We start from the raw sequence: 27042 nt of genomic DNA on the forward strand, positions 1-27042 counted from the left end.
CTAAATCCTCTGCTACTTGGCACCCTTTCAAATATTTTGACATAACCATCATGCCTCTCCTAAGCCTTCTTTTCTCTAAAATAAATAAATAGTTCCTTCAGTGTATCTACATATTGCTATATGAGGCTTTTCACTATCCTGGCTGCCATCTTCTGGACGCTCTCAAGCTTATTAATGTCCTTCCTAAAATGTCACAACCAGAAATCAAAAGGATTTCCAACTAAAGTGGATGGAAAAGGGAGGAAAATGTTTATGTAGAGCCACCAATCAAAGCACCATAGACAGCAACTATAATGAAGGGAAAATGGCATTTGAGACACCTGGAAGTCACAGGAGACAAAATCCAAGAAAGGAGTCAGTAGTAAAACATATAGTCTCAAGTGTCTTTACACAAATGTCCAAAGATTAAGCAACAACCAAAGGGAACTAAAGGTCCTAATACAAGGAGGCAAACTCTACCTCAAAGGTGTAATAGCTATCCTCTTAAGGAAATCAGTCTTGGGGAGACATTCCAGTCATTTGAGAAAACCAACTCTTAGAAAAGCTTCAAGCAATTTTTGGCAAGGAGAGAAGAGATATCTTTATCCTCTTCCTCCCTTAATCTCTCCCTTTCCCAGTCCATGGCAGGCAGTATCCAGTGAATCAGAGTCCATTGGTGAGTTGAGACACAGCACATAGATAAGCAACCTATAGAGTTGCCTTGCAGAGTTGCCATACCCAGAGGACAGCAGCATGAGGACACTATGAGAAGCAACGTTAGGGCTCTTTAGCATCAGATACAAGGATTGCCCTGGCCCATGTGTTCCCTAGGTATGTGCTTCTCTCCTAGTATACTCTACACATGTACCCACTCTTCCTATTGACAGTTTATAAAAAAAAAATTTATGGGAGAGTAGACCCTAGGTGCAGGTTTGAGGAGGAAATATTTTGGTGCTACTGTTTATGTTATGCCATTTCAGTAAATGTCTTTGCTTTTAGTTAATTGTATCAGCTGGCTCATAATTAAATGTTAACACAACAGTGCTAGCATTTGAGCCATAGTTTCAGAAGAATGGGCTCATGGAATAACTTGAACCCAGAGTAGTGGTTACCTGGGGACCAGCAAGTATAAGCTGAAGGGATAGCCATGAAGTGAATGCTACATACTTTATTAGAAATTTGAGATAAATGTTGGCCTTCATTTCCACTGTACCTTATAAGTGCTCACAGGTTCATACGATTTAGAATTAAAAGGAAACCTGGAAAATCCTTAGTTCAACTCATTGTTTCTTTCCTTTACATACTCAAATAAATCTCTGTTTCCCTATCATTATTAGTAGATCAATTACTACTCCATTCCTGGCACCTGAACAGTCTCTGACTTTCTTCAAATAAAGCAAATTTCTTTGCCTCTTTTTATACTGTATTAATGCCTTCTTTCACACTATATCTTATACCTAACACTCACTTTGATTTGTCATTCAGCAATCCAATACTCTTTCCCGCCCAAAAAAATTTTAAGTCCAAATACAGCTAGCTTACCTTGATTAGTCACTGAAATAAAAAATAACAGGCAATGTTGTACTCCAATACTCTTCTCAGTTCTGGTCCACTTTTAACAAAATTGCAATCAGCAAACAGAATAAGGTAATTTTGGAAAGATTTTAGTAGGATTTTTACTAAGCATCCTCAGCTGCTTAAGCATGGTATTAAGGTAGCCCTGTTTTCTTACATACTATATCTGCAAACTGCAATCCTTGCCAGATCCTATGAAGCTGGAAAGGCTTGTGTATAGTATGTGACAGCTTGCTTATCTGTCATCTAAGAACCAGCCAAATTAAGTTTAGATAGGTTCAGCATAAGAGTTCATTATGATTTTTTTTTATCAGCCACAACAGCTCTCTATTCTATTGAGTGCAGAGAAAGCTGAAACAAAAGTAACCTTAGCTGGACATTTTTAGAAATGAGCTTAATTATTTTAGCCTGAGGCCATAATTTATCCTTGGTTTTCTCTCACTCCCCATAATCAAAACACAGACAGATGGAACAATGGGACACACAGGCATGATATACCTTCCTGGAAACCAAATCAATCAGGGCAGAACCAAGGGCAGGAACACAAACTCTCTCAGGGCAATATTAAATGTAATTCTCAAGGCAAGAGAGCTCCCTGAGTCTTATACAAATCTCACAACAAAAACAAAGATTCCTTGTTGACATTTCTTGCTCTAGTAAGAATGCAAAAGCAAGCAGCCAGATCTAGATCAAAACACTGTTGCAAAGTCATCCTTTTTAAAAGATCTTAAATGTTAAACTGACTAGGAGAGACTAGTGGCAGCTAATGAGAACACATCCCTGTTGGAGTGGTTTCCTTATTTGTACTTTATATGAGTTCCTGCCTTCTCATTCCCAGCATTTTTTAGTCACTTCAGTTTTGACTTAGGGGTGAACTATTACTAAATGCACATATGCATAGTGGATCAAATGAGATAATATTCGTAAAGTTCTTGGCACAATGCCTGGAACATAGTAGGTGCTTAAAATAAATGCTTGTTCCATCCCTTCCTGTTTACTATTGTCAAACATCTCTTTGCTTTTGCTTGCCAGCAGTGAAGAGTATTCTTGTTCAGGTTCCAATTAGACTAGACTTTTTAATTTGTATGAATCACTTCGATTTAGAGAAGAGGTTGTGATCTACATTGGTGGAGGGAGTAACTATGTGGATATAATATATATCCTAAGTAGGACCTATTCAAATGAATTCAACAAATGTTTCAAACGATCATAAATTAAGAGCTGGAAGAAATCCTAGAGGTTTTAACCCCTTTGTTTTACATATGACCCAGAGGCTAAAATGACTTTCTTAAGGTCACACAGTAAGAGAAGGAGGTAATATTTGAATCCAGCGCCTCTGACTACATTGCCAAGGATCTTACTAGTTCGCCATTGCAGGTATGACACTGTGGATACAAAGACAAAATATAAAATGTTTGACTGGGGTTTTTTCCCCTAAAGGAACTTACATTTTACTGAAAAAATGTAACATGTACACAAAAAAGTAAGTTCAAAATAGATACAATGTAATACAAAATAACTTCAAGAGGGTGAGCTAGCTAACGAATGGGGAGATGAGGAGAGGCCGCATGTAGGAAGTGAGCTGTGCAATGAAGGAAGCTGAGAGTGGTGAGGAGGGAGTAAATTCCAGATACGGGATGCCATTTGTGCAAAGGCACCAAAGTGAGAGGTTGTGCACGAGGAACAGCTGAGCAGGCCGGCCGGTCTGACTGGACAGTCTGTGAAAGGTAGGTGGGAGTCACGTCTTGGAGGGCTGTAAGTGCCAGGGTGAAGGCTTTACATTGTATCCCAGTGGCAGCTGGCAGACATTTTAGACTGTTGTGTTCAAGGAGTGGCAAATCACTGCTGTGTTTTAGGATTATGCATTTGGTACATTTCAGGGTTTTATGCTAATCATTACTTAGCATCCTCCAGCACTGGGGCAATGCTTTTAATACCCCATGTTGCAGAATAAATAGGTGACGTCTTACTGGGGACCTGTGCACAGCCGGCTAGCAGTTACTTAAAATGCATATTTAAGAAGAAACTGAATCCTGCCTCCAACAGCTCAACAGAGGGATGACCAAACTATGGCCACCAACGTTAATGTGTGCATGTGTACACCTATTTATAATTTCGAGGAGGCTTAGAAAGGAAGGGAAAGGTTTAGGTTTTCAACCAGAAAACAACGAAAAAGCCGAAAAGGGAATTAGAGACCAGCTGGTCCAACTCCCTCATCGTTTTACACGTTACGAAGGGAGGTCCAGACCTTTGCCCAATTTAACGCTACGGAGCAGAGCTCGGTCTTTTTTCCGCCAGGCTGGGGCTGTTTCGGTGGCTCTTCGTTGCCCCGCCATCCTTAATAACTATGGCCTCCCCTTCTTCTTCAGCTCAGCCTGGTCTCTCCCACGCCCAACACGCAGCACACGGCCCCACGCTCCCCGCCCCCTCCTCCCAGCGTGCACTGCCTCCGCCCTTCCCCTCCACTCGACCCTCCTCCTCCGGGCGCGACTGAATGATGCGTGGCGCGGGGCATTATGGTCTCCTGCGCGGCCGAGCCGGCGCAGAAAGGATTGGAGGGGGTGGGGAGTGTAAAGAACAAGGCAGACCAAATAAACACAACGTGAGAGGGGGTGCGCGCAAGCGCGCTCAAGGTAGCGAGGTGGGCCGGGTGGGGAGGGGGCGGCACGCGGCTACGGCGAGCGGAGCGGGGCGGGGCCGCGCGGCCTTGGCGGGGAGGAGGGGAGGTGGGAGGGGGGCGGGTTAGGGGGAGCCGGAGGAGGAGGAGGAAGTGTCATGGCGTCGGGCCGTGGGGCTTCTTCTCGCTGGTTCTTCAGCCGGGAGCAGCTGGAGAACACGCCGAGCCGCCGCTGCGGGGTGGAGGCGGATAAGGAACTCTCGTACCGCCAGCAGGCGGCCAACTTTATCCAAGATATGGGGCAGCGTCTCAATGTGTATCCTTTCTTTTTCATTCCTCCCCCCACCTCACCTTCCACCATTCACCTCCTAATCCTCCCTCTCCCAACCTCCATCTTCCCTGCCCCTTTCCCCGTCCCCGTCGCCTCCCTTCTCATCCCACCGCCTGGGGCCGGCGGCCGAGGCCTGGACGCGGTGAACATGGCGCTGCAGCCGTCGGCCACGCCGTGAGGGGCCCGGTAGGGGCCCCGCTGGGGGAGGCCGGCGCGGGGTGGGGGGGCGCCTGGGGCCTGGGATCCCCGGCCGGGTTTGAAGTTGCGTTGTGTAATCTCTTCGGATGCTCCGCGTGGCGGGGGGGAGGGGGCAGGTTCGCTGGGGGCTCCTGATCCCCGAGAAGCCTTAGCGCGGAACCGGAGGGGGGGCGGGGGAGACTGTTGAGAGCAGAGGCCGGTGCTTGGCGCTTTGAAAGATTTCTCTCCGGGGTCCCCCGAGCATCCAGGTGGCTGGGCCCGGAGGAGACGGAGAGGCTCGGACCCCGAGTGGAATGCACCGAGCCTAGGTTTTATGTTCTTGGGATGGTTTTGAAGTGCTTTGATTTTTGAAGGAAATGATACACACATGCAGCCAGAAATCCTCGTAGGAGAGTTGGCGAGCTGGCATACTTTGAAAAGCTTCGCATTTCTTTCCTCCCACCTCACCCCCCCTTAACAATTTTAAGGGCCTCCTTCTTTCCTGCCCTCTCCTACAAGTTTTCCATTTTGCCTTTTTTTTTGGTCTTTCTGAATGAGGTACTATAGAAGAAAGCACTGAAACATTCCTTCAAGTAAAAACTTGGTGCCAACACTCAAATATTAACTCTGCATCATGTTTTAAGAGGAAAAAGATGATATGATTTACTTCTTTAAAATGTACATTTCCTAAACACTACTTTCCAGCTCCCAACTTACAATAAATACTGCAATTGTTTACATGCACAGGTTTTATATGCACCATTCTTTCACCAAGTTTAACAGAAATGTAAGTACAAATTTTTTTTAACAGCATTTGGCCATATGTTAAAAGTAGTTAAACTTTCAGTTATTTTGTAAAAGGGAAGATTCTGTCAGTGGTTTTACTGATGAACTGGGTATTAATAGTAAATTTATATTTGCAAGTGATGCTTATATTTTGCTTCAAACGGTATGATCATGTTTTCATGTCCATATGTAGAGTATCAGGAATTAGAAGAATTACATCTTAGAAAGCCATATAGTCAGTTACTTAATTGGCAGCAATCCAGTCAAAATTTTATACTTACATATTTGAGTATTTCAGTAAAGTACAAAGTTTAAGTTAAACAAGCCAGAAGTGTATGTGAGTAGTCAGTTGTTAGGAGACTTTGTTTGAAATGTGAGTTGAACTTTGTCATACCAATCAATTCTTTCTCATATTAACTTTGTAATTGATTTTGGAACTGACCGTTTGTTTAAAAAAAGAAAAAAGTAAATGTTGAGGAATATTAATTTGTAAAAGGTCAGTATCTGTGAAATTCATTTCTGTGGTAAACAAAGGATGCCAAATTTCTTTAGCTATTAGGATGACTTGTTACCATTACAAAATACTGGTCAACCAAATGACAAATCTTGCTTCAAACATACCATCTCACAGGTAAATTATAGAACAGGGATACAAACATTTTCTAGCTGACTTTTACACGAAACGTTAGTGTTTAATTTCTAATATGTTATTTATAATTTATGAAAAATAGTTATATAAGATACAGTAGACACTCTTCAAAAGACGTGCTGTGTATGTTGCTTACTATGAAGAAGAAAGTTACCTATCTTTTAGGTGGAATTTTGCACTAGCCATATTCTGTCCTTCCCTTAGTTTTAGTTTTTTGTTCCACCACAGCTTCATAATCTTGTTCTAATGGTAATGATATATCATAGAGGGCTTGATCATCAGTGGATAATCCAAATAGTTGCAACCAAAATAACCTTTTAAAAAAGTTTTTATTAGCATACTCTTTTAATAAATGAAAAAGCGTGATGTTTAAATTGGATTTTTTGTTGTTGTTGTTGTTTAACAATTTATATTAGTCTGATGATCCTTAGCAGTATAATTTGTTTTGCAAAATTCTGATCTGGATATTTTCTAGTGGACTTTGCAGCACCCCCACTTGCATTTTTCTGTTAAGCATCTTTTTTCTTTCTCTGGTATGTTCCCCTTTCTACTCAGGCTCATCTGTCTCAGTTCATATAGTTCTAGTATAGTAGATTTGAGTTAGTAGTAGTGGTAAGATAAAGTTCCGTTGCCAACCTTTAGATTAGGAATTATGAAATTTAAACCTGAAAATCGTTTATATAGGTAGACAAAAATAAATATCAAAATTTTCATAAAGGTGGCCCTAAAAAACACTGTTAGCAGTTACTAATCAAATTGGAGTTTGTAAACCATATGGAAATTATCTATGTAGCTGTAGATGATCTATTTTCTGAGTTAAGTTTGCTTTGCTTTTTGTATTGAAATCAGTTACTGGAAAACCTCTTTGGGGGAGGGGGATGACAATGGTTTCTTCTCATAGTTTGTCTTTATGGCCTGTGTGGTGTGTTTTAAATCAAGCAATTTGTCAGATCTGGTGCCAAGATTCAAAGCTTTGTCCATTTCAGAAGTCTTTTGTGCAGTAGTTGAAAGTACTAGCAACTTCCGTTGTGTTTTTCAGTCTTTACTTAAATGGTATCAAATTGTTACTGCAAAGCTCAGTATCTGGTGTGTCTGACTTTTATTATGAATCAGACTTGACTTTTTGAAACTTCTTGTGTGTGTTAATGTAAATTTTCAAGTGTTATTTTTTTTACTCTGAAAAGTGTTAAAAGATAACACAATACAACCTTCATATAATAGTTTCAGAATTTTTTTGCATTTGCTGTCATTATAACATCAAAAGTGGTTTTAATATTTATGTTGATGCCCTAGCATCAAATGTACAACCTTACTTTTTTATCTTTTTTTTCCTATTCTTTTAGGGTGAAGGGGGTGGTCTCAAATTGAATGTGAGTCACTTTTAAATTCATACTCCCCCAAATCGTCAGGAAAATTTTGCTCAATAATAGGGTTATAATTGAAGACTAACTAAATTTTAGGAAATTACAATTCTTTAGGATATTCAGCTGAATGAAAACTAGTTCCTTTTAGTAAACAAACCCAATATAGAATGTTACAACAGTAATAGCAGATTTAAAGCATAGTCAGTAAGATATTTTATATTTAAACAAAAATAATTTATTTGTGGCATGCAATATTTCCATTTTAAATCCGTTAACATAAAATTAGAAGTTAACACATCAGGAAAGTGTGATGTTATATTCTGTAGAAAAAAATGGATTTGAGTGAAAAACAAACATGGATATCTTTGTCCCTGAAGGAGATTTCAGAGAAAGAAGGCAGTCTTTATCTACTCTTTTTGCTTCAAATCTGGATTAAAAGTGGCTGCTAGACATGGGAACTGCTTCCTAGTAACCCTTACTTCTCCCCTTCCTAAGACCATTAATGTAACATTGTATCTTTGTAGTGTGCTCTCCTGCACGCTTGCGCTCTCTCTCTCTCTCTCTCTCTCTCTCTCTCTCTCTCTCTCTCTCTCTCTCTCTTCTCTCTCTCTCTCTCTCTCTCTCTCTCTCTCCCTCTCCCTCTCCCTCTCTCTCTCTCTCTCTCCCTCTCTCTCTCTCTCTCCTCTCTCCCTCTCTCTCTCTCTCCCTCCCTCTCTCTCCCTCTCCCTCTCCCTCCCTCTCCCTCTCCCTCTCTCTCCCTCTCCCTCTCTCCCTCTCTCCTTCTCTCTCTCTTTCTCTCTCTCTCTCTCTCTCTCTCTCTCTCTCTTCTCTCTCTCTCTCTCTCTCTCTCTCTCCCTCTCTCTCTCCCCCTCTCTCCCCTCCTCTCTCTCTCTCCCCCTCCCTCTCCCTCTCCCCCCAACTCAGCAGTTTTTTTCTTATGGCTTGAAAATACTGTTGAATTGTGCTGAGAATTTTATTTGGAAGGTTAAATATCACCTTGAAAGCTAAATGACATGAGTCAAGTACCATATGATTAGGTAAATGTTTCCTTTTACCCAAGGGAAAAGCTAGTTAAACTCACTCCATTTGTCAGTTTTTTCCTAATTGGAATTATGAATATAAGAATAGCCATACTAGGTCAGACTAGTATGAATCTGCTTAGCCCAGTATTCTGTTGCTAACAGTAACTACAGAAGGACAGAAGTGCTTCCCCTATTGATAACTTTAAAAATTAGCTATGAAGATTCTTGTAGGTATTTATGGGTTGGCATTCATTAATATGTGCAAACCCTTTTTTAATGCATTTAAATTTAGCATAAATATTATTTTAGACAGATACATTTATCCATTACTAGATTAGCTCTCCTTGTTAATAGGGATTACTTTATTTATCGTTGTATACTTCTCAGTGCTTAATTTTAGTGCCTGGAGTGTAGTAGATATTCATGTTTGTTGAATGAATAATGGTAAATTAGTGGGTTTTTGTCTTTGTCTTCAACTTGCTTCACTCCCACTTTCAAAGATATCCTTTTGTACTGTCATCCTAGTATTGCTGGATTTAATGTACAAGTCTATGCTTACTTTATCCAGTCATTTTAAGATTCTTTAGCTTTCTATCTCATCCTTTCATAACCTTTTAATTTTGTACATTGAAGAACTCCTATCCTTTTAGTCTTTCTCCATACAACAGTTCTACTTTTCCCTCCAACTCCCACTCCCCACCCCAAATCCTCTGTTTATTTTAGTTGTCCTTCCTTGGATCTTCCTTGGCCTGTCTAATTACCACAACTCAAGAAATACATAATGGAATGAGAGCACTACACACAATAGGCCTGGTGTGGATACACTAGTTTTATAAAGGTAGGATAATTTTTTTTTCTGTATTTTCAACCTTTTTAGAATGCTCGACTTTTTTGTCAACCCTCACTAGACAATTTACAAGGACTCTCTAGGTCCCTTCTCTGGGTGTTTGCTAAGAACCCACTATTTTTATACCATTTATTTTGATCTATTTCCCTTAAATTTTCGTTAGTGTATTCCATTCTTTTGGTACCTTGTTAGAAGAGTTTGTTATCTGAAAATTTGGCAACTTCACTGCACACTTAACATTTATTAAAAATAGCTACAACGTACTAATAATTCTTAAGGAACCCCCACTGTTTTTTTCTTTTCAGTGCAAGTAAATAACACCACGTTCCTTTTTTTTGCTTTTCCCTTTCTCTAATCTAGTTTTCTAGCCATAATACAAAGGTCTCTAGCTTCTGGTATAGAACATTTCAAAGTTACTTTGAACTAATTGACTTTTATAGGTTCTCTTTTACCTCAATATGCTTTTTTAACTACCTCAGATAATAGTAAACTTTTCAGGCATTGTTTCCCTTTGCACAAAACAACAATAACAGCAAAAATTGTGGGATTTTCCTCAATTGTTTTTGTTTGATAATTCTGTCTTTTAGTGTATAAAGTCTGCCAGCTGCCTAGACTACTCCAGACTCACCTGTCTGTAATTCCCCTGAGCACTATTAGCTCCCTTTCTTGTGAACAAGGGTCACATTTGTTGTCTGCCACTTCTGACCTTGTTAATTAAAGGTGTTGGAGTACCACTTTCTAGTATACTTAATGCTTTTAAGTAGTTTTGTTTTGCAAGACAAACTATATACCTAAAAATAGAGTGGTAATTTTAGCTTAATCTAACAATATTTTCATGTGCTTTATTTAGATGCTTATGCTGAGAATATCCCAGGTTTTAAGCCTTACATTTTTTTTCCTGAGCGTATTAGATCAATACTATTACCTGCTTGAACTTGGTATCATTTTAGATTTCTAAAAAGACTTATTCTTTGTTATGTATTTTATCCAGACAGTATTTAATAATAAAGTGTTGAGCAGATTATTGAACCACACAATGTTAGTGCTAGGAAGAAACTGAGAAATCATCTAGACCAGTGGTGTCAAACTCAAAATAGAAATGGCCTGCAGGCTGCATATTGACTTAGAAAACCACAAATTAATGTTCTGTGTTGTATTTTTATTTTGTTAAATATTTCCCAATTATGTTTTAATCTTGTGCTGACTGAGGAGTTTTGAGGGCTGAGTTTGACACTTCTGATCTAGTCCATCCCCTTCTTTTTGTGGATGAGGAAACTGAAGTCAGGAAAGTGACTTGCCCAAAGTCACAAAGTGGCCCATTTGGAGTTAGAATCAAGTCTACTGACCTGATCAATCAAGTATTGTTAATTTTGTTTTTAGTATTTATCTTTTGTGAGCCATTTTGCATTTTGACTTTTATGGATTTATTTAATTCCTAGTTCACTGATAAAAAGCAAAATAAGGGCAATTACATTTTTAATTAATTAAAAAGAGATTTTGAGTTGGAAGGGACTTTAGAGGTCAGTCATCTATTTTAATCCCCTCATTTCACAGAGGAAGAAACTGAGAATGAAAGAGAGGATGATTTGCCCAGTCACAGGTAGTTCAAATACAGATTCTCAGATTTCAAATTCAGTATCCTTTTCCACTGTACTATACTACCCCTAGTTTTATTGTTTCAAGATGTCTTTTTACCTGCCAAGGTAAAAATGTTTTAAAATAATTTATTTTAATATGTAGGTATAATTTCAATAAACATTAAATGTCTACTTTTACAAGGTACTCTGCTAAATAGATTTAATTTTGGGGTCTTTTTGTTTGCCCACCAAATGATTTGTTGTCAAGTTAAACCAACCTTTGCAAATATGCAGTTAAGTAAAATTTAGTCTGGTTAGAATTCTTAGCAGTGCTCTAGGGAGTGGAGGTCACAAGCTTTATTACTAACTTCCAAGATTCTTACCAGGAATCTGACAGTGATAAAGCTAAGGACTTTAAATATCTTCCCTTTAAATTGATTTGAATGACAGAATTTTTTTTTCTGGGTAAATTTATTACAAAAAACGTCAAAATGAGAAGTAAGAAGGAAAAGTAGGATTACTTATTGTTCTTTCACTTTAATTGCATAAATATATATTTAATTCCAAAGTAATAAACTGACATCAGGGATGTGCCCTACTTTACCTGTGAAAAAGCAGTCTTTTGCTTTATTTTATTTTATTTTACGCATGTAAAGCAAGGAACTAATTTATACTTAGGCAGTAAGTGTACAATACTTTTATAACATTCATTATAGAAATACAACTCCAGTTTAGGGTTTGTGAAGTGCTTTGTGCCTGTGGCAACTCCATTGAACCTAGAACCTGTTTATGAATGGGGTTTAAAAGCAAATTTATTAAAATGTAAGACAATTAATGCAGCTGTTGCCCAAGAACAACTGCACTAGCTGAAAGCTAATCTAATAACTAATAGAACTGCAGTCTTCATAAGCAGTGAGAAGAAAAATTTGCTTTATAACAAGATTTACAGACTTTTAGCATATTTTCAATATAAAGGCTAAAAACATTGAGGACTTGCACATGTAAAATGCTTAGTCTAATTGTGGAGATACGAAAAATATGAGTAAAATTATCACAACTTACACATCAGAATTTATGTTGTCCTTCAAAACATTCAGCATGAAAGATAATAAACTTAATTAAATGATGCTACCATTATTTGAAAAAAAATTTTTTTTAAATTTCTCTTAGGTTTGCCATGCAAGCAAATTAGTTTTGTCACTTTATTCATACCTCATAAAATCATAAACTAAAACTATCATCATCCATTTTATTCATTAGATTTAGCTCTGATTTCTGACTTTTCAAAATGTGTTTAGTATACTAAACAATACCTTGACCCCTTCTAACCTTGCTGTAGTTACATGTATGCACCAAACACAGACTCAAATTGTTAAAGGCAATATTGTATATTTAATTTGATCTTAAAATTTAGGAAACTGCTCGAAGTTTTATATTTTCTACAATAATAAGTGTAATAAAAACACAAGTTACCCAATTAAGGGTATAATGTGAAGGCCTTTTCCTAGTTTTCCTGAAAGGGATGAAGGTTTGTGATATTTTCTCTTTGCTTAGTATTGTGCTTTTTTTTTTAATCTTCCACCTCTCCTCAATAGTGACTGTATGTAGTAATTCACGTTTATGTAATGCATTAGATTTGCAGAGTCCTTCCCTTTGCAATTGGTAGATGATTTGTTATCCACATTTTACAGATGAGGAAAATGACGCTTGGAGGCTTAATGAAACTTGCCCATGATCACATAACTTATAGTAAGTGTCTGAGGCAATATTGAAATCCAGGTCTCCTGATTTCCTGTGAAGAGATCTGTTTATTGTACTGTGTTGCTTATGTGACCCCCTTTTTTGTCACTACCCATGTTTTTATTGAGGTTAAGAGTGTAGGTTGTGACTATTGAACAGATTTTTTTCTTTGCACAGACTAAGTTACATGTGGAAATAAAATTTAAACCTTGACTTCCTTTGGTGTTTGTACCAAACTGAATTGATATTATGGTGAATTAAGGTATCAGATTCTGTCATATAAATTTAATAAGTTGCTAAAATAAAATAGATATGTAGCTGTTCAGTGTTGTTTTCAACCCAAACATAATTCAAAATCTTATTTCATGATATTTATGAACTTTAATATATACTAAATATCCTTATAGGAATTTGTATTGCTTTTAAAATCACCTGAAATCCGCCCATATATCTTTACTTTTTTTAAAAATAAGCATTTTTTAATGCACCATGAAAGTCATAAAAATGAAATGTTAGCATCCTAAGCAGTTGCGATTCATCATTTAAGATAGTCCTACTTTAGATGGTAGTAATTTCTTCTTTGGGTAAAGAATGAGTACTTGGACTAATTTTAATTTGAGAAACCTTGGGATAATTGAAAAGACAGACTTGCTCTTTTCCATTCTGTAAACAAACAAGAAAAGGAAGGTCAAGAATGGATTGTCAAACATGAGAGAACTTGGGAGAAAAAGGCAAAAGATTTTCTGAATACTTTCAATCTCTTCTCCATTCCTCCCCCCAATCTAAAGGGAACAATTTTTGGAAAACCCTATTTTCCCAACATTCACAATCTTTAACATCCCTACTCCCTTCCTGTCTCCATGTAGTTGCATCTGTAGATTTTTCATTTGGGCATTGGAGTCACCAGCTTGTTTAAACAAATTGAATTAGAGCTGCCTTGGATGTAATTCATTCCTTGTCCTTCTAATTTGGTGTTTACTTCAGGCTTTGCTCTAACCAGCCAGTCCCTCTGCATGTAGGTTACTACTTCTGCATCTATAACTAGTCACTTCCTATCTGTTATGATTTGACAGCATGCAACATGACCAGCACCTTCCAGCTATCTTCTTGAAAAAAGTAGTTATCATGAAACAGTTGTGAGATTTCTAAATAGTCTTTAAGTCTGGCTTTTTATTTCTTGGTCCCAAATCAAGTAATCTCTTCTCGTCAGCAACATTAATGGAACCATCACATCAAGAAAATGAATAAGGAAGAGTGACTGCCAGAGATGAAACAATTTGAAAAGCTTTTGGGGTGCTCTTCAAGCTATATCAAGATGGGGGAAAGTTGACAAGAATGGAAAGATCACAAAAGCTGCATTAACCAAAAAAGAAAAAAAAAGTGATCCAGGAAGACATCAGACATATGGGTTCATAGTTGATACTTTTATCACCTCTGTAAAATCTTTTGAGAATAGGTCCTGCCTTCATTAAAGTCATTCTCAATGAAAACATAAATAGAATGGGTAGTTTCTACAGTGAATTACATCTTTAGGGTCCAAACGCTATTTGAAAATATAAAGAATATGATAGCATTGTATTTTTTAAAATTAATTTATTTTGAATTATCAACAATCACTTCCATAACGTTTTGAGTTTTAAATTTTTCTCCCTCCCCAAGACACACACAATCTGATATAGGCTATACATACTTTGTGATTTTTTTAAGCATTTGACTTGATAAAGCAAAATGGAACCTTAAAGGCACTCCTCAGACAAGTTCTCTCATATATTTTAAAATTATAAGACTTCCATTCAAAGAAACCTTTATTCAGTGGCCCACGGAGTATCTACATTGAAGGGGTTATGTTAAACAGGGAAATTTTTCACTCGGGTGCTTACCAGTGTCACAGAAGGTATTTAACAGAAATTTCAAAGTAAAAGATTTTTCATTGATGGTAAGGTTCTCCAAATTCTCCTTGGAGACAATAACATAGCATTATATTAATTACATCAAGCTCTAGAGTACTACAAACTTCTTAATGTAATACATGCCAGAAAAATTAGTGGAAATTATGTTGCCCTGATGTTGAGCAGCTGTTTGGGCGGTAGTATGTTTTTTTCTTTAAGTGATACAGGTAGATGATGAGTTGAGGCAAAATTGAGAGGGATAAGAGGAAGTTAATATGTGACGTTTAGATAGTGTTTTAAGCTTTGCGAAGTGCTTCATCTCTTTATTTTGATCCTCACAACCACTTTGTGAAATAGATAATGCAGGCTTTATCCTCATTTTGCCAATGAGGAAATTTGAGATGGAAGAAGAGATTTATATGGCTTGCAGATATTCATATAGGGCAGCAAAGTGGCAAGTAGAGCACTGGGCCTGCAATCAGGACAACCTGAGTTCAAATCCAGCTTCAGACAGTTACTCCCCTCTTTATGAACTGTCAGTGATTCCTTACCAGCTAGGAAAAAAATACAAACTCTTTCTCATATTTCAGGTCCTGTATACTGTATGAAGGTGCTGCGAGGTGGATGAAGTGCTGGGCCCAGAGTCAGGAAGACCTGACTTCAAACATGACCTTAGATGCTTTACTACTTGGGGCACCCTGGGCAAGTCACTTAACCCTGATTGCCTTAATTTCCTCATCTGTAAAATGAGATAGAGAAGGAACTGCAAACCACTCCCGTATTTTTGCCAAGAAAACCACAAATTGAGTCACAAAGAGTCAGACACACCTGAAATGACTCAACAACAACACATATTCACACATCTAGTGTCAAAGGCAATATTTTAACTTAATTGCTCCTGATACCTAAATTCAGCCCTTTACCCTATACCATACTGCCCCTCATCAAGTTGAATTGTATTTGAAAAACTGAATGGTACTTTCTTGTACACATCACTAATATACAGCTCACCACCTTTTTTCTGTATGACCACAGATCTTGGAACATCATGATCTCAGAATACATAAAATAGCAAATAGCCCAAAGAGTATGGTGTGCATAAGCACACAGTAACATGTTACCATAAAATCCCAGGCGATATAATTTGCAACAGAGATGTCAAACTCAAACTCCCCAGTGTGGCCCAAATCAAATTAAAATGTAATTGGGAAATATTTAACGAGAAATGAAAGTATAGTACAGACTAGATAATACTAATTTGTGGTTTTCTAAGTCAATATATGGCCCAAAGGTATTTATGTCTATATAAGTTGGATACCACTGATTTAGAGCAGTGATTGACCTTAGAAATCATCCATTCTAGGCCCTTCATTAACTTGAGTCCTAGGCAGGAAAAAGGACTTGCCTCGGGCAATACAGGTTATTAATAATACAGTTAGGATTTGAATCCACAGTCCTCTGGCTCCCGGGTTGGCCTTCATGTCTATAATGCACTCACTCCCTGGTTTGTTAGTAGACTATCTGGCCTCCTTCAAAGCTCAGCCCAGCTCAGATGCAGAATGCTTCTTCTTCACATCCACCAATTGCTATTGCATTCTTCCTCTTTTAATTTATATTTACTTCGTATCTATTTTCACGTGAGGATGTTGTGTCTGCTTGTAAGTGACCTATGGGAAGGGAATGTTTCAGTTTTTTGTCCAGTCCCCCAACACCTGTGTAGTGCCTCCCCTGTATGCTTCTTGATTGGTTAAAGAATGCTAAGCATATGTAAAAGTAGTGAATTATCTAAGAGTTAGAAGCCTTAAATCAAGATTCTGTAAGTATGAACATGTAAGAGGATTCACGGGAGAAATGCAAACAAGAATTCGCATTGGTAGAAGATATAACCACACTGATAACATGGATACTTTCCAGGATAGATGTCTTACTGATTTGATTAAGCATTGCTAATATGGAACTATTGCGCTTTCTCACATGGTTGTTTCAGACTACCACAACAGCAGTGAGCACTTTTTCACTCTTGAAATAACTGCCTATACCTATACTTTGTATTTACTTGTATTCCTGCTGTATCTTCTCCCCATTGGAATTTAGGCTGAGGTAGTAATGATACAGTAGAAAAGGTACTGTACTTAGAGGGTTGAGGTCAAATAATAAGACTGCCATTTAACCTGTATGACCCTGAGTAAGTTCCTTAACTTTGGGATGAAATAGATAACTATGATTATATGATACTTTTATTTTCCTAGCATGTAGTATAGTGCTTTGTATTTAGGCATATAGAATCATGGATATAGATCTGTAGAGAAGTCTAATGGTCCAACCCTCTCATTTTTATAAATGAAGAAACTGAGGCACAGAGGTTAGGTGACTTGTCCAAGGTCACCTGGGTTTTTTGGTTTTGTTTTGTTTTTTTAATGGCAAAGCAGGATTTGACCCCAAACTCTCATGGCATTCCTTCTACTAAACCAAAATTGCCTCTTTAACTGTTTTTTGAATTGAAGTGCATTCAAGAGGTCTGACCATGTTACCTCCCTATTCAGATGAATTCAATAGGTTGTTGTTGCTTTTAGAATAAAATATAAATTCTTTAGGTTCCACAGTTTAACTCCGACTAACCTCTCACCCCTTATTCCATAATACTTTTACTCTTAAATTCCAACTAAACTAGCTGTTTCCCAAAACTTAATATACTTTCTTCTGCTTTTCTCTATGAATGCTTAACCCCGTGCTTGGAATGTACTTCTTCAAGAAACCATTTCTGAACACCCAGCTTATGATCATCCACTTCACACTTTTCATGTTGGACTTTGGCTCTCCCCATTATTCTCATCGCACCTGCTTTGTGTTATAATTAAACTGTATATGTCAAGTCCTTCTCTCCTACCTCAAGTGGCACATGGGCTCCTTTAGATCAAGGACTGTCAGTCTACCACAATGCCTTGCACGCAGGCAGTAATTTTTAAATTTGATGTTGCAAAATTGATTTGAGAAGTACAAAAATCATGGTAGCAAAACACTGGACTTTGAACAAAGGAACAGCAGAAGCAGTTTTAGTATGTGAAAATATTGGAGTAGTGTTGTGCCGATAGAGAACAAAAAATCAGTTTAGAAACTTGGGAACATTTGTATGAACTGACTACAATAATTTAAACAAAAAGAACGCTAAAAGGAAGACAGTCTTTAATATTTGTAATGACCAATGTTGGTCCTAGAAAATAAATGATAAGATGAACTTACCTCCTTTCATTAGAGGTGGGGTACTATGAGTGCCAAATGTTGCATGCCTCATGGTTGCTGTGTCAGTTGGTTAGCTAACACCGGTGGGAAGGGGGAGGGTATTTATATGTCCATAAATGACTGATGCAACAAGAGTATCAGACGTGTTTTTTAGAAAGTATATCCAAGTTGTAAAGAAAACGGATTGACTAGCTCAAATATTATAGTATCTTAGAATTTTGAATGAATTTAGAGATCATCTAATCCTCTTATTTTGACATAAAGAAACATCCAGTGAAATTGGCTTCTTGGCTCATTTTAACAAATTTCACTACGTGAATCATCATTGACAAGTTATTACCTTGAAATTAAGGTAGTCACATTTCAATTAGTGATACTGTAATGTCAAGTTATGTGTAACTAGACTGTTTACATGGCCTTGTTAAAAAGCTCATGTTGGGGGCAGCTAGGTGGTACAGTGGGTAGAGCACCGGCTCTGGATTTAGGAGAACCTGAGTTCAAATTCGGCCTCAGACACATAACACTTACTAGTGACCCTGGGCAAGTCACTTAACCCCATTGCCTAGCCCAAAAAAAAAAGGTAGCTCATGTTAACAATTCTTAGGTGATGGGGATCTAATAAAATTTGAATAAGAAGTTTTTTATAATAGATCCATGCCAATACATTTAATAATGTTTTGAATGGTATCTTTTTTTTACAATTTAGCTGGGGGAATTATTCATCTTTTGATATTGCTCTCCCCCTACCACCTTCATAGCAAAGAATTACAGTTAGTCAAAACTAATTGGCACAATAATTATGTTTTGACTTCATACCCAACATCCTAATACTGGTAGTCACCATCTACTGAAAGGAAGGAGCTATGTTTTGTCATCTGTTCTCAAGGATGAGATGAGTTATTACAATTATTCAGAGTTTGGTTTCTTCTAGTGTTTTTTTTAATCATTATAATATAGTCATTTTGTATTTTTTTGATTGTTCTCGTGGTTCTACGTGTTTCACTCTGCATCAGTTGTATACCTCTTCCCAAGTTTCTTTGAATTTCTTTTATGTTCATTATTTCTTTTTTTTTTTTTTTTTGCAGTCATGGTTAAGAGACTTTCCCAGGGTCACACAGCTAGAAAGTGTCTGAGTCCGAATTTGAACTCATATCCTTCTGACTCCAGGGCCAGTCCTCTATCTACTGTGCCACCTAGCTGCCCCTCATTATTTCTTTTTTTTCCTCCCTCATTATTTCTTGAATGTTATTCCATTACCTTCTTTACCAGAGGTTTTTTTTTTTTTAATTTTTTACCCACTTGATGGACAACATAACCTACATTGTTTCTGGTTTATGCTACCACAGAATTACTGCAGTGAATATTTTGGTATATATAGAATCTTTGTTTTTGCCTTTGGTTTCCTTGGGAAATATGCCCACTATGGGATTTTCCAAAAGAGTTGGACCAATTTACAGTTCCACCAACAGTGCTGTTAGTGTACTGTAATACTGCAATTGTTGATTAATAAGAAATACTTCTGACTTGGGGGGATTGGGAAGCTAACAAAGGGACCAGGTTTAAACAGGATAGAGTATTATGATATCTGTCTTAATTACTGTATCTGAACTGAGCAGATGACTTCATTTATAAAAGTCATTTTATTGTGGTCTTTCGATAAACAGCAGATGAGGATTTTTTTAAATTCAGCTATTGTGCCCATAAAGCAAAAGGGAAAAAAACAAAAGCATTTACTCTTTGTACCTTTGAATGTGAATTTTCTATTAATGAGTCAGCCATAAAATTGTTGAGTACCTTGTCTAGTCTGTTTTTAAATTTTCTCAAGCAGAAGAGTTTTTGTCTTCTTCCCTAACCCTTTCTTTTGGGAGGTTAGCTAGTATATATGGAGTCTCCATTTTAGTATAAGGAATATTTTCCATTGGGATCACCTTAATTCAAATAAAGATTCTTATTTTATTTGTATAATATAGCTTGACTACCAATAATTATGCCTTAATTTTTATTTATGCCTAAATATCAGTGCTTAAAATTTATTAGCGGGATGATCCCCCATTTATCTCAGAAAATCAGTGTAAGGCATGTAGCACATATACTGAACCACTTATTCATACGTAGCCAACCTCTATTTTTATGAGTTTACAGAGATACAGTGTAAATGAGGAGTTTAAGTAGATTGATTGTCTTCTAAAGAAAAGATGAGCATTTTCACCTACTACTTTCATCTCCCTCCCCCGCTTGAATTTCATTTCTTTTGTCCTAGTGTGTTTCTGTCTTTATCTCCTATGTCACTTTCCTAGCTTGATGCCTCTTTCAGTCCAGCAACCCAATTCTGAGTCACTGCTCAAGTTGTACTACTTTGAACTAGAGTTTAAGAACAATGATGTCTATCCTCACTGCAGATAACAGTGATATCTTTAGCAGATATCTTTAGGTGTATGTAAAGAGCTTTAGAGAGCACATCAAGCAGCCCTTCAGACTCTAAATTAAAAAGTGGTAGAGGCTAGGTTTATCAGGCAGAAATGGTATCTGAAAGGATCTGAAGTTGAAACATTAGAAATAACTAGTAAATTTAAAGTGTTACACCTTCAAACCAGACCAACAAAATGCCATTACTATGGAATTCCTTTAGTGGTATCAAAATCAGCATTATTGCATGGACTTATTTTACTCACTTCATTCTTCCCACTCCTTTTTCTGTGAATTATTGAGGCTGCAACTAGTAATAAAAATTACAAAATGTCAGCCAGCAGTGGGGCATTTATGACAAAAAGGAAAGCATCGAGCTAGGAACAGAAAGAAAAAAAGAAGGGATGCAGAGAGCAAGAAGTAGGACTAGAAATAGATATGGAAATATTTGGTACAGCGGAGTAGAAATGGAGTTAGACAAAAGCACTGTAACAGTGGAAAGGGGGAGAGTAAGAGCAAGATAAACTTATTTTACAATTTGATAGTAAGGCTCAGTAACAGAAGTTTACTATCAGTAAGCTTTACAACAGCTGCAAGGATTACCCATTATCCAACATTAGTGACACCCAATCATTTGGGTTGGAGTTTGCATTGAACTGATGCCTCATTTTCTTTCTCAACCAAAAAAATACATTATGTTTATATTTAAAGTTTCATTTTGAGAATTTCATGCAGCAAATGATTCCATAATGCACAGTGGTGTAAAAACCAAGATTGAGAGTCCCTGTTTTAAACATCACCTTTCTCTTTTGGAATCCTATCTTAAATTTGAACCGTTCTAATCTACATTTCATGGGAACATACATCTACAGCTAGCAGGACCTTAGAGGCTATCTTGGCCAACTTCAGATGAGGAAACTGAGGCCCGGGAAGGTTAAAACGACTTGCTTGAAGTAGTGATTGTCAGAAGCAGTATTGCTTCTGTCCTTGTTTAATGTTGATTGCTATCATAACCCAGCTTGTTATTTATTCTTTCTTTGTATCATTTTTGCTGGTTGTGGTTAGTTTTTTGTTGTGGTTGTTGTGGTGGTGGTGGTTGTTTTTAATTTGTGACCAGAAATATATCCGCATGATTTTTTTCTTCCAGTAGTCCCCTTGGGATGTAGGATACTCATATCAATAAGAACGCCATTGCTGCAAACATTTTTGAAATTCTTTTGGAATTTATTTCAAAACCAGCCTTTAAGCCACAGAAGAAAATTAATCCACTTTCCGGTTTTAATAATAATTGTTCACTTTTTTTTTTTGCACAAGGTGGCAACTGAGGTCAAGTGACTTGCCCAGGTTCACAAAGCTAGTAAGTGTCAGATGTCTGAGGCCGGATTTGAACTCAGCTCCTCCTGACTCCAGGTCCAATGCTCTATCCACTTCACCACCTAGCTGTCCCTGTTCACTCATTTTTCAGTCGTGTCTTACTCTTTATGACCCCATTTGGAGTTTTCCTGGCAGGTCACTTAACACTGTTTGCCTTAGTTTCTCATTTATAAAACGAGCTGGAGAAGGAAATGGCAGACCACTCCAGTCTTTTTGCCAAGAAAACTCCAAACAGGGTCACAAAGAGTTGGACATTACTGGAATAGGACTGAACAACCAGAGTTTATCACAATATAAATGAGGAAAGATCTTTGTTGGGGGCAAAAGTTTAGAGCAAATGTTCTAGTTAGTAAGTGAATTAAGAAGTGTAGTAGATCTAGATTCTATTTCCAATCAGAATATTAGAGCTGGATGAGGCCTTAAACAATCTCCAGTCTTCTTGTTTATACAATTGAAGATACTAAGGACCAGAGAAGTTATCTGGCATATTCAGAATCAAATGGAGTAGTTAATAACCTGGAATGTGACCGTAGATTCAGCACCATTGCATGTGGGTGCCACTAGCAGGCCTAAGAGGTGAAGAATATGAAAGGTGGAAAATAAATGCAGAAGGAAAGAGAAATGAAAGATGTGGATGATAGCAATTAGTGAAAATGCCATTAGCATTATTGCCTTAGGTGTCACTGAAAGGGTAGGTTCTTGGACTAAATCATTGGATAATTGTGGTTTTCCAAGTAAGATGATCCTAATAAAATGAAGTTTATTTACTCTTGCGTGAAAGAAGGACCATTTTAAGTGGCTGAGAGTGAGCACAGCTGGAGGAGCAGTTGTAGAATTCTGCTGTGAGAGAATTGGCTACAGATGACTTCAGTAGTTTCAGCCCAACCAGACTTAAGCATGGCAGTTTAAGCAGCTAGACCCTAAAATCAGAAACCTGTTGTCATTAAGCTTTGTAACGAGTGCCAGAATCTCACAGTCCTACAGTATTTCTGGCATATGTCCAGGGATGATTTACAATCCGAGCTTATCTTGGTATTGTTTTTGCTCTTATGCTAAGTAACTTTGTAGTTACAAGTAAGAAAACAAGTGGTCTTTGCAGACTCAACACCAGAATGCTTGTAAATAGCAAGTGACTCCAGAACCATGATTTCTTGTAGATTTCATAAACGGGAATAAGTGAAGGTTGCCAATCTACACAAGAACATTGAAAATGTCTTCTCATAGTTAACATTGACCTAAAAGATGTAGATGCAAATAGTGAGATTTCAAATTCATAGACATTTTATCTTTTCCTTAGCTTTTGAGATAAAGGCAGTGTTGAGACTTGAAGTAGTCCTGGTGGAGGTGTGTCTCAAAGATAGAACCACTACTGAGCTGTAAAAAAAATAGTGTAATGTTTATGGTCTTGTAACAGAACAAGATTTTTGTAAATCCAGCAGCAGTACGAAGGATGGTTTGGATGGGAGATAAAATACTGGTTGAATTGAAATGAGTTAACAGATTTTCATTGAGATTTCCACCAGGACACTGAATTTTTTTCTTTTTTTTTCAAAGAAAAGTTTATGCAGATACTTTAGTGTAAATATTTTACTTTCCATTGGCTTGGGCTATTTTTCAAGAACAAGCTGTTTATTTTAGCCGATAGATCAGAAGAAAAACTAATTTTTTCTACTTACCTGAATTCAGGTATCATCTCTACACAAATAACTCCTGAGTCTGTGTATACAGCTCTAATCTCTTTTGCGCTTCAGTCTTGAATCTGTGTGCTAGATTCAGTTTATCTATTTGAATGTCTCTGCAACTCAAATTCAGCATAATAAAAGCAAAACTAATTATCTTTCCCCATAAATCCTCCATTCTTTCCTGAAAACTGAACCTTCTCAGGTCACTGAATGTTCATTCCTTCCTGAGATTATGTTGTAATTATATTTATCTGTGTAGATGTCATCAGCCTCCTAAGGAGGTATTGCTAATGCATATATTTATTTGTTTTTTCTGTCCCTTGTGCCTAGCACTGTCTTGAATATAGCATCCCGAATGTCTTAGTACAGTTTTAAGCTTCAGTAACTTTGATGGTTTAAAACTGCACCAAACTTTGGAATACACTGCGTAGTAAGCACTTAAATATTTATGGGATTAAATCGAAAACCAGAGTTTGTGGTTGTTAAAGATGAATCACAGTATTATTCATGGAGCCAAAACTTTTGGAAAGATTGGATCAGAATTGAGAGTACTAATTGTCATCTTTGGCAGAGATGGAATAACCAGAACCTTAGCAAGTACTGTTTTACTGAAATAGCAGATTAATGGCAGGAGGTTGGAAAGCTACTAGGTGCATACATTCTTAGAACTGAAAGGAACTCAGATAATTGGAGCTATTTTAGAATAGGGAGTTGAGAGATAGTGGGGTCTGTCTAGGTAGAGGTCTGAAAGCAGAAGTTAGGTGACTACTTATTTTGTAGTGGAGATTCTTGTTCAGGTGCAGATTTCACTAGATGGCCTCTGAGGGCCAAAGATATTAAGTGGCTTGCTGAAGTTCACACGGCTGGTTAATCAGACTGCTATTCCTCAAACCCAGGTATCTACCTAGTAATATATAGGTCCAGTTGTATCAATTCTGCTGCTTCTATATTGTCTTTAAAACATTTAAAACATGTTTAGGATATTCTAGTGAAACCAAGTAGTTCATGAAGTGCCCTCAGATTCCTAAAGACTGAAGAAATGTGAAAAGCCTGAAAATTTGAATGAGTAAGAGAAGTTAATAGCAGATGAGATTTGTTTTTCTGACTGAATTATGACATTGAAAATTGAAGATTGCTTTAATAACTCCTTTAGAACCTGTTTTTGATCGACAGTACCTCCTGTCCAAAAGTATTTTATAAAAATGAAGTCATTTTCCTTTCTGACTAAATAATAATTGAAAGAGGAGGCAGATAAGCTGTTGGAGGGTTACAGGCATGAGACAGAAGGGAGCCAGAGATACCCTCTTGTCCAGATGAGGTTTGGGGGTCGGTTGGATAGTGATTTCTTCAGTCTCTTGACTTGCCTGGGAAAAAGGAAGAATGTAAATCAAGTCTTGCCTCAGAAGGGGGAACAACATAAAATAGGGGGCAAATAGAAATGTATTTCCATTGTGGCTGGACAAGATGTGTCTCATTTCTTTGAGGGAGAATTAGCATCTCAAGAGAGCCCTTTTGTACTGGGTCATGCTTCTCAGGACCTCATAATCCACCCCTAAAATGGGAGTGTCCAACATTCCAGGCAGAAGAGGGAGATAAAAGTTCTGTGGCTTTGGGATGAGCAAGTGGTAAAGGGAAAAGAGGGGAATGAGGACCAATGCAAGTGTGGTGACTCAGGATACAGAAGGACTTCCATTTATACGACATGACATCTGTTCTCATTTGTTTCCTTCATTCTGTTTACATAGCCACCACCATTACCTCAGGCACACATCATTACTTATCTGGACTGTATTGAAGTAGCTATCTTATCAGTTCCTCCCCTTAAATCACTTCCTCCTCCCTCTCCTCCCTTCTCTCTCTCTCTCTCCCCTCCCTCCCTCTCCTCCCTTCTCCCTTACTCTGCCTTTGCATTTTCTGTTATACTTGAAATTCTGTCTCTTAAATCTCCACTTAAAATTCCTAGCTTCTTTTCAGATTCAGCTGTACCCTCCCCCCAAAAAACTACTTGTGCCTTCCCCCCCATGAAGGTATTAATCAAAAAGCATTTAAGTCTAATTAATAATGTTTATTTGTATTATTTATAATTCATTGTTGCTATTATTTATTATAAGCAACTGAGTGGCACAATATATAGAGGGCTGGACCTAGAATAAGACCTGAGTTCAGATATAGCCACAGACACAGAGTCACTGTGTGACTCTGGGCAAGTCACTTAGCCTCTATTTGATTGTTTCTTCATCTTTAAAATGGAGACAATAGTACCTACTTCCCATTGTTCTTTTCAGGTTAAAATGAGATATTTGTAAAACACTTTTCAAACCTTAAAGCTGTATATAAATGCTAGTCATTATTATTAAGCACCCTACTATGTGCTAGGCACTGGGAATACAAATGCAAAGAATGAAACAATCTCTTCTCAAGGAGTTTATGCTCTACCATATATATGTTGTCTCTCCATTCAATATACAAACTCCTTGTTGGCAAGGATTGTTTCGTTTTTGGTTTTGTGTCCTCAGGATCTAGCACAACATCTGGCATATCATAAATGCTTAGTAAATGCTTGGGGTTTTTTGCTGCTTCTAAGAGTGATACCCATCAAAAGATGAGCAGGGGGGATATATAAAATCAAACAAAAGGGGGGATAGATGAGCTCTTTAATTGTACTAATATGCAGTTGAGACAGTAGAAGTCAGTCAATAAACAAGCCTTTCCCAATCCCATTTTATCCCGTGTGTGTCTTGTTTGTGTGTCTCCCAAATTTAATAAACTGAGTTCCTTGAAAGCAAGGTTTGTGTTGTACATTTCTTTGAAATCTCCAACACTTAACACAGTGCCTTGCAAATTGTAAGCACTTAATAAATGTTACTTGTACTAACTTGTTGGAAAAGGATCCTAAAATTCAGTGTTTCTCAAGTTAAAAGAATGGATTTGGGGGTCAGGGATATGGGGAGATAATCTTAATTATATTTTTATCTGGGCTAGATAAGGCTTGGCAAGGGGGAGAGGAGTGACACCTATATCTGGGACCAACCAGTGGTGGCTAACACAGAGCTTACAGTTATAGCTTTAAGTATGAAAGGATTGTTCTTGGCTCCAGATTAGGGGTGAAGTGCAACTTTTTGGTGACCCTAAATGTGTCTTCATATGACACAAGCAACTACTCCACGGCATCCACATTGTGCCAGGACTGTTTCCAAGTTTTCCCCACAGTGAGATTAATGTCAAATTTTTGAGGTATGCTGGTAGTTAAGATGGTGCCATGTCTCTTGGCCATAGAAAATAGGTCCCTTGGGTTTGTCTTCAAAATGGTTAGTGATATTTCTTAGAAATTGGTGATAGAAGAAGGCTCATAATAACAGTGAAACTCACCATTCAAAACTGTCAGACCTAGATTAAGATGGTGTCTTCTGCCTCAGCCCTGAGCATCAAATCCCCTGTGAATAATCTCCTGAGAGAAAAGAGTTAAGAAAATGTTAATTACATTAAAAATATCCATGTGTAGTGGATTAGGCATCTTTCCCTGGTTAGAGACATCTCCATATATAAGGAACAGGGTATTCATGATGTCACTAGTGACATCAGTAATGGTATTATAGAATGTTTAGCTAGCTAAGAGCCACTAAGGAGACAATTATAACAGATTAACAAACGTTGTTAATGGGTTAAATGCCCTAAGGAAATGGACAAGGAAACAAACTTCTACAGTTTGCTCTGTCTTCATACAGAAACATTTTTTTAAAAGTGATAGTCAGAATTGAAATGAAGGTTTGGAAAAAAATTACCATGC

At 37.5% G+C, this 27042-nt stretch overlaps 1 protein-coding gene across 8 annotated transcripts in view; it reads left to right on the top strand.

Annotated features, from left to right (window-relative positions):
- Nucleotides 1-3155: 3155 nt before the first annotated feature.
- The window catches only part of CCNT2 (cyclin T2), a 47566-nt gene continuing 23679 nt past the window's right edge, over nt 3156-27042 (top strand). For 3 of the 8 annotated variants that reach the window (XR_002328774.2, XM_021009424.2, XM_021009426.2), the window contains exons 1-2: nt 4295-4487; nt 5385-5466. Coding sequence is in view for 4 of the 8 variants with exons in the window: in XM_021009424.2 (XP_020865083.1) it covers nt 4330-4487; nt 5385-5466 (240 nt within the window). In the remaining 4 variants the exon portion in view is untranslated. Of the gene's footprint in view, nt 3282-4294; nt 4488-5384; nt 5467-7457; nt 7485-8895; nt 9339-27042 lie in introns of those variants that run through there. The other 5 variants (XM_021009423.2, XM_021009425.2, XM_021009427.2 and 2 more) reach the window with 4 other exon arrangements.

The sequence above is a fragment of the Phascolarctos cinereus genome, unplaced genomic scaffold (assembly GCF_003287225.1).
Source record: "Phascolarctos cinereus isolate Bilbo 61053 unplaced genomic scaffold, phaCin_HiC Scaffold_726;HRSCAF=1367, whole genome shotgun sequence".
Classification (NCBI taxonomy): Eukaryota; Metazoa; Chordata; class Mammalia; order Diprotodontia; family Phascolarctidae; genus Phascolarctos; species Phascolarctos cinereus.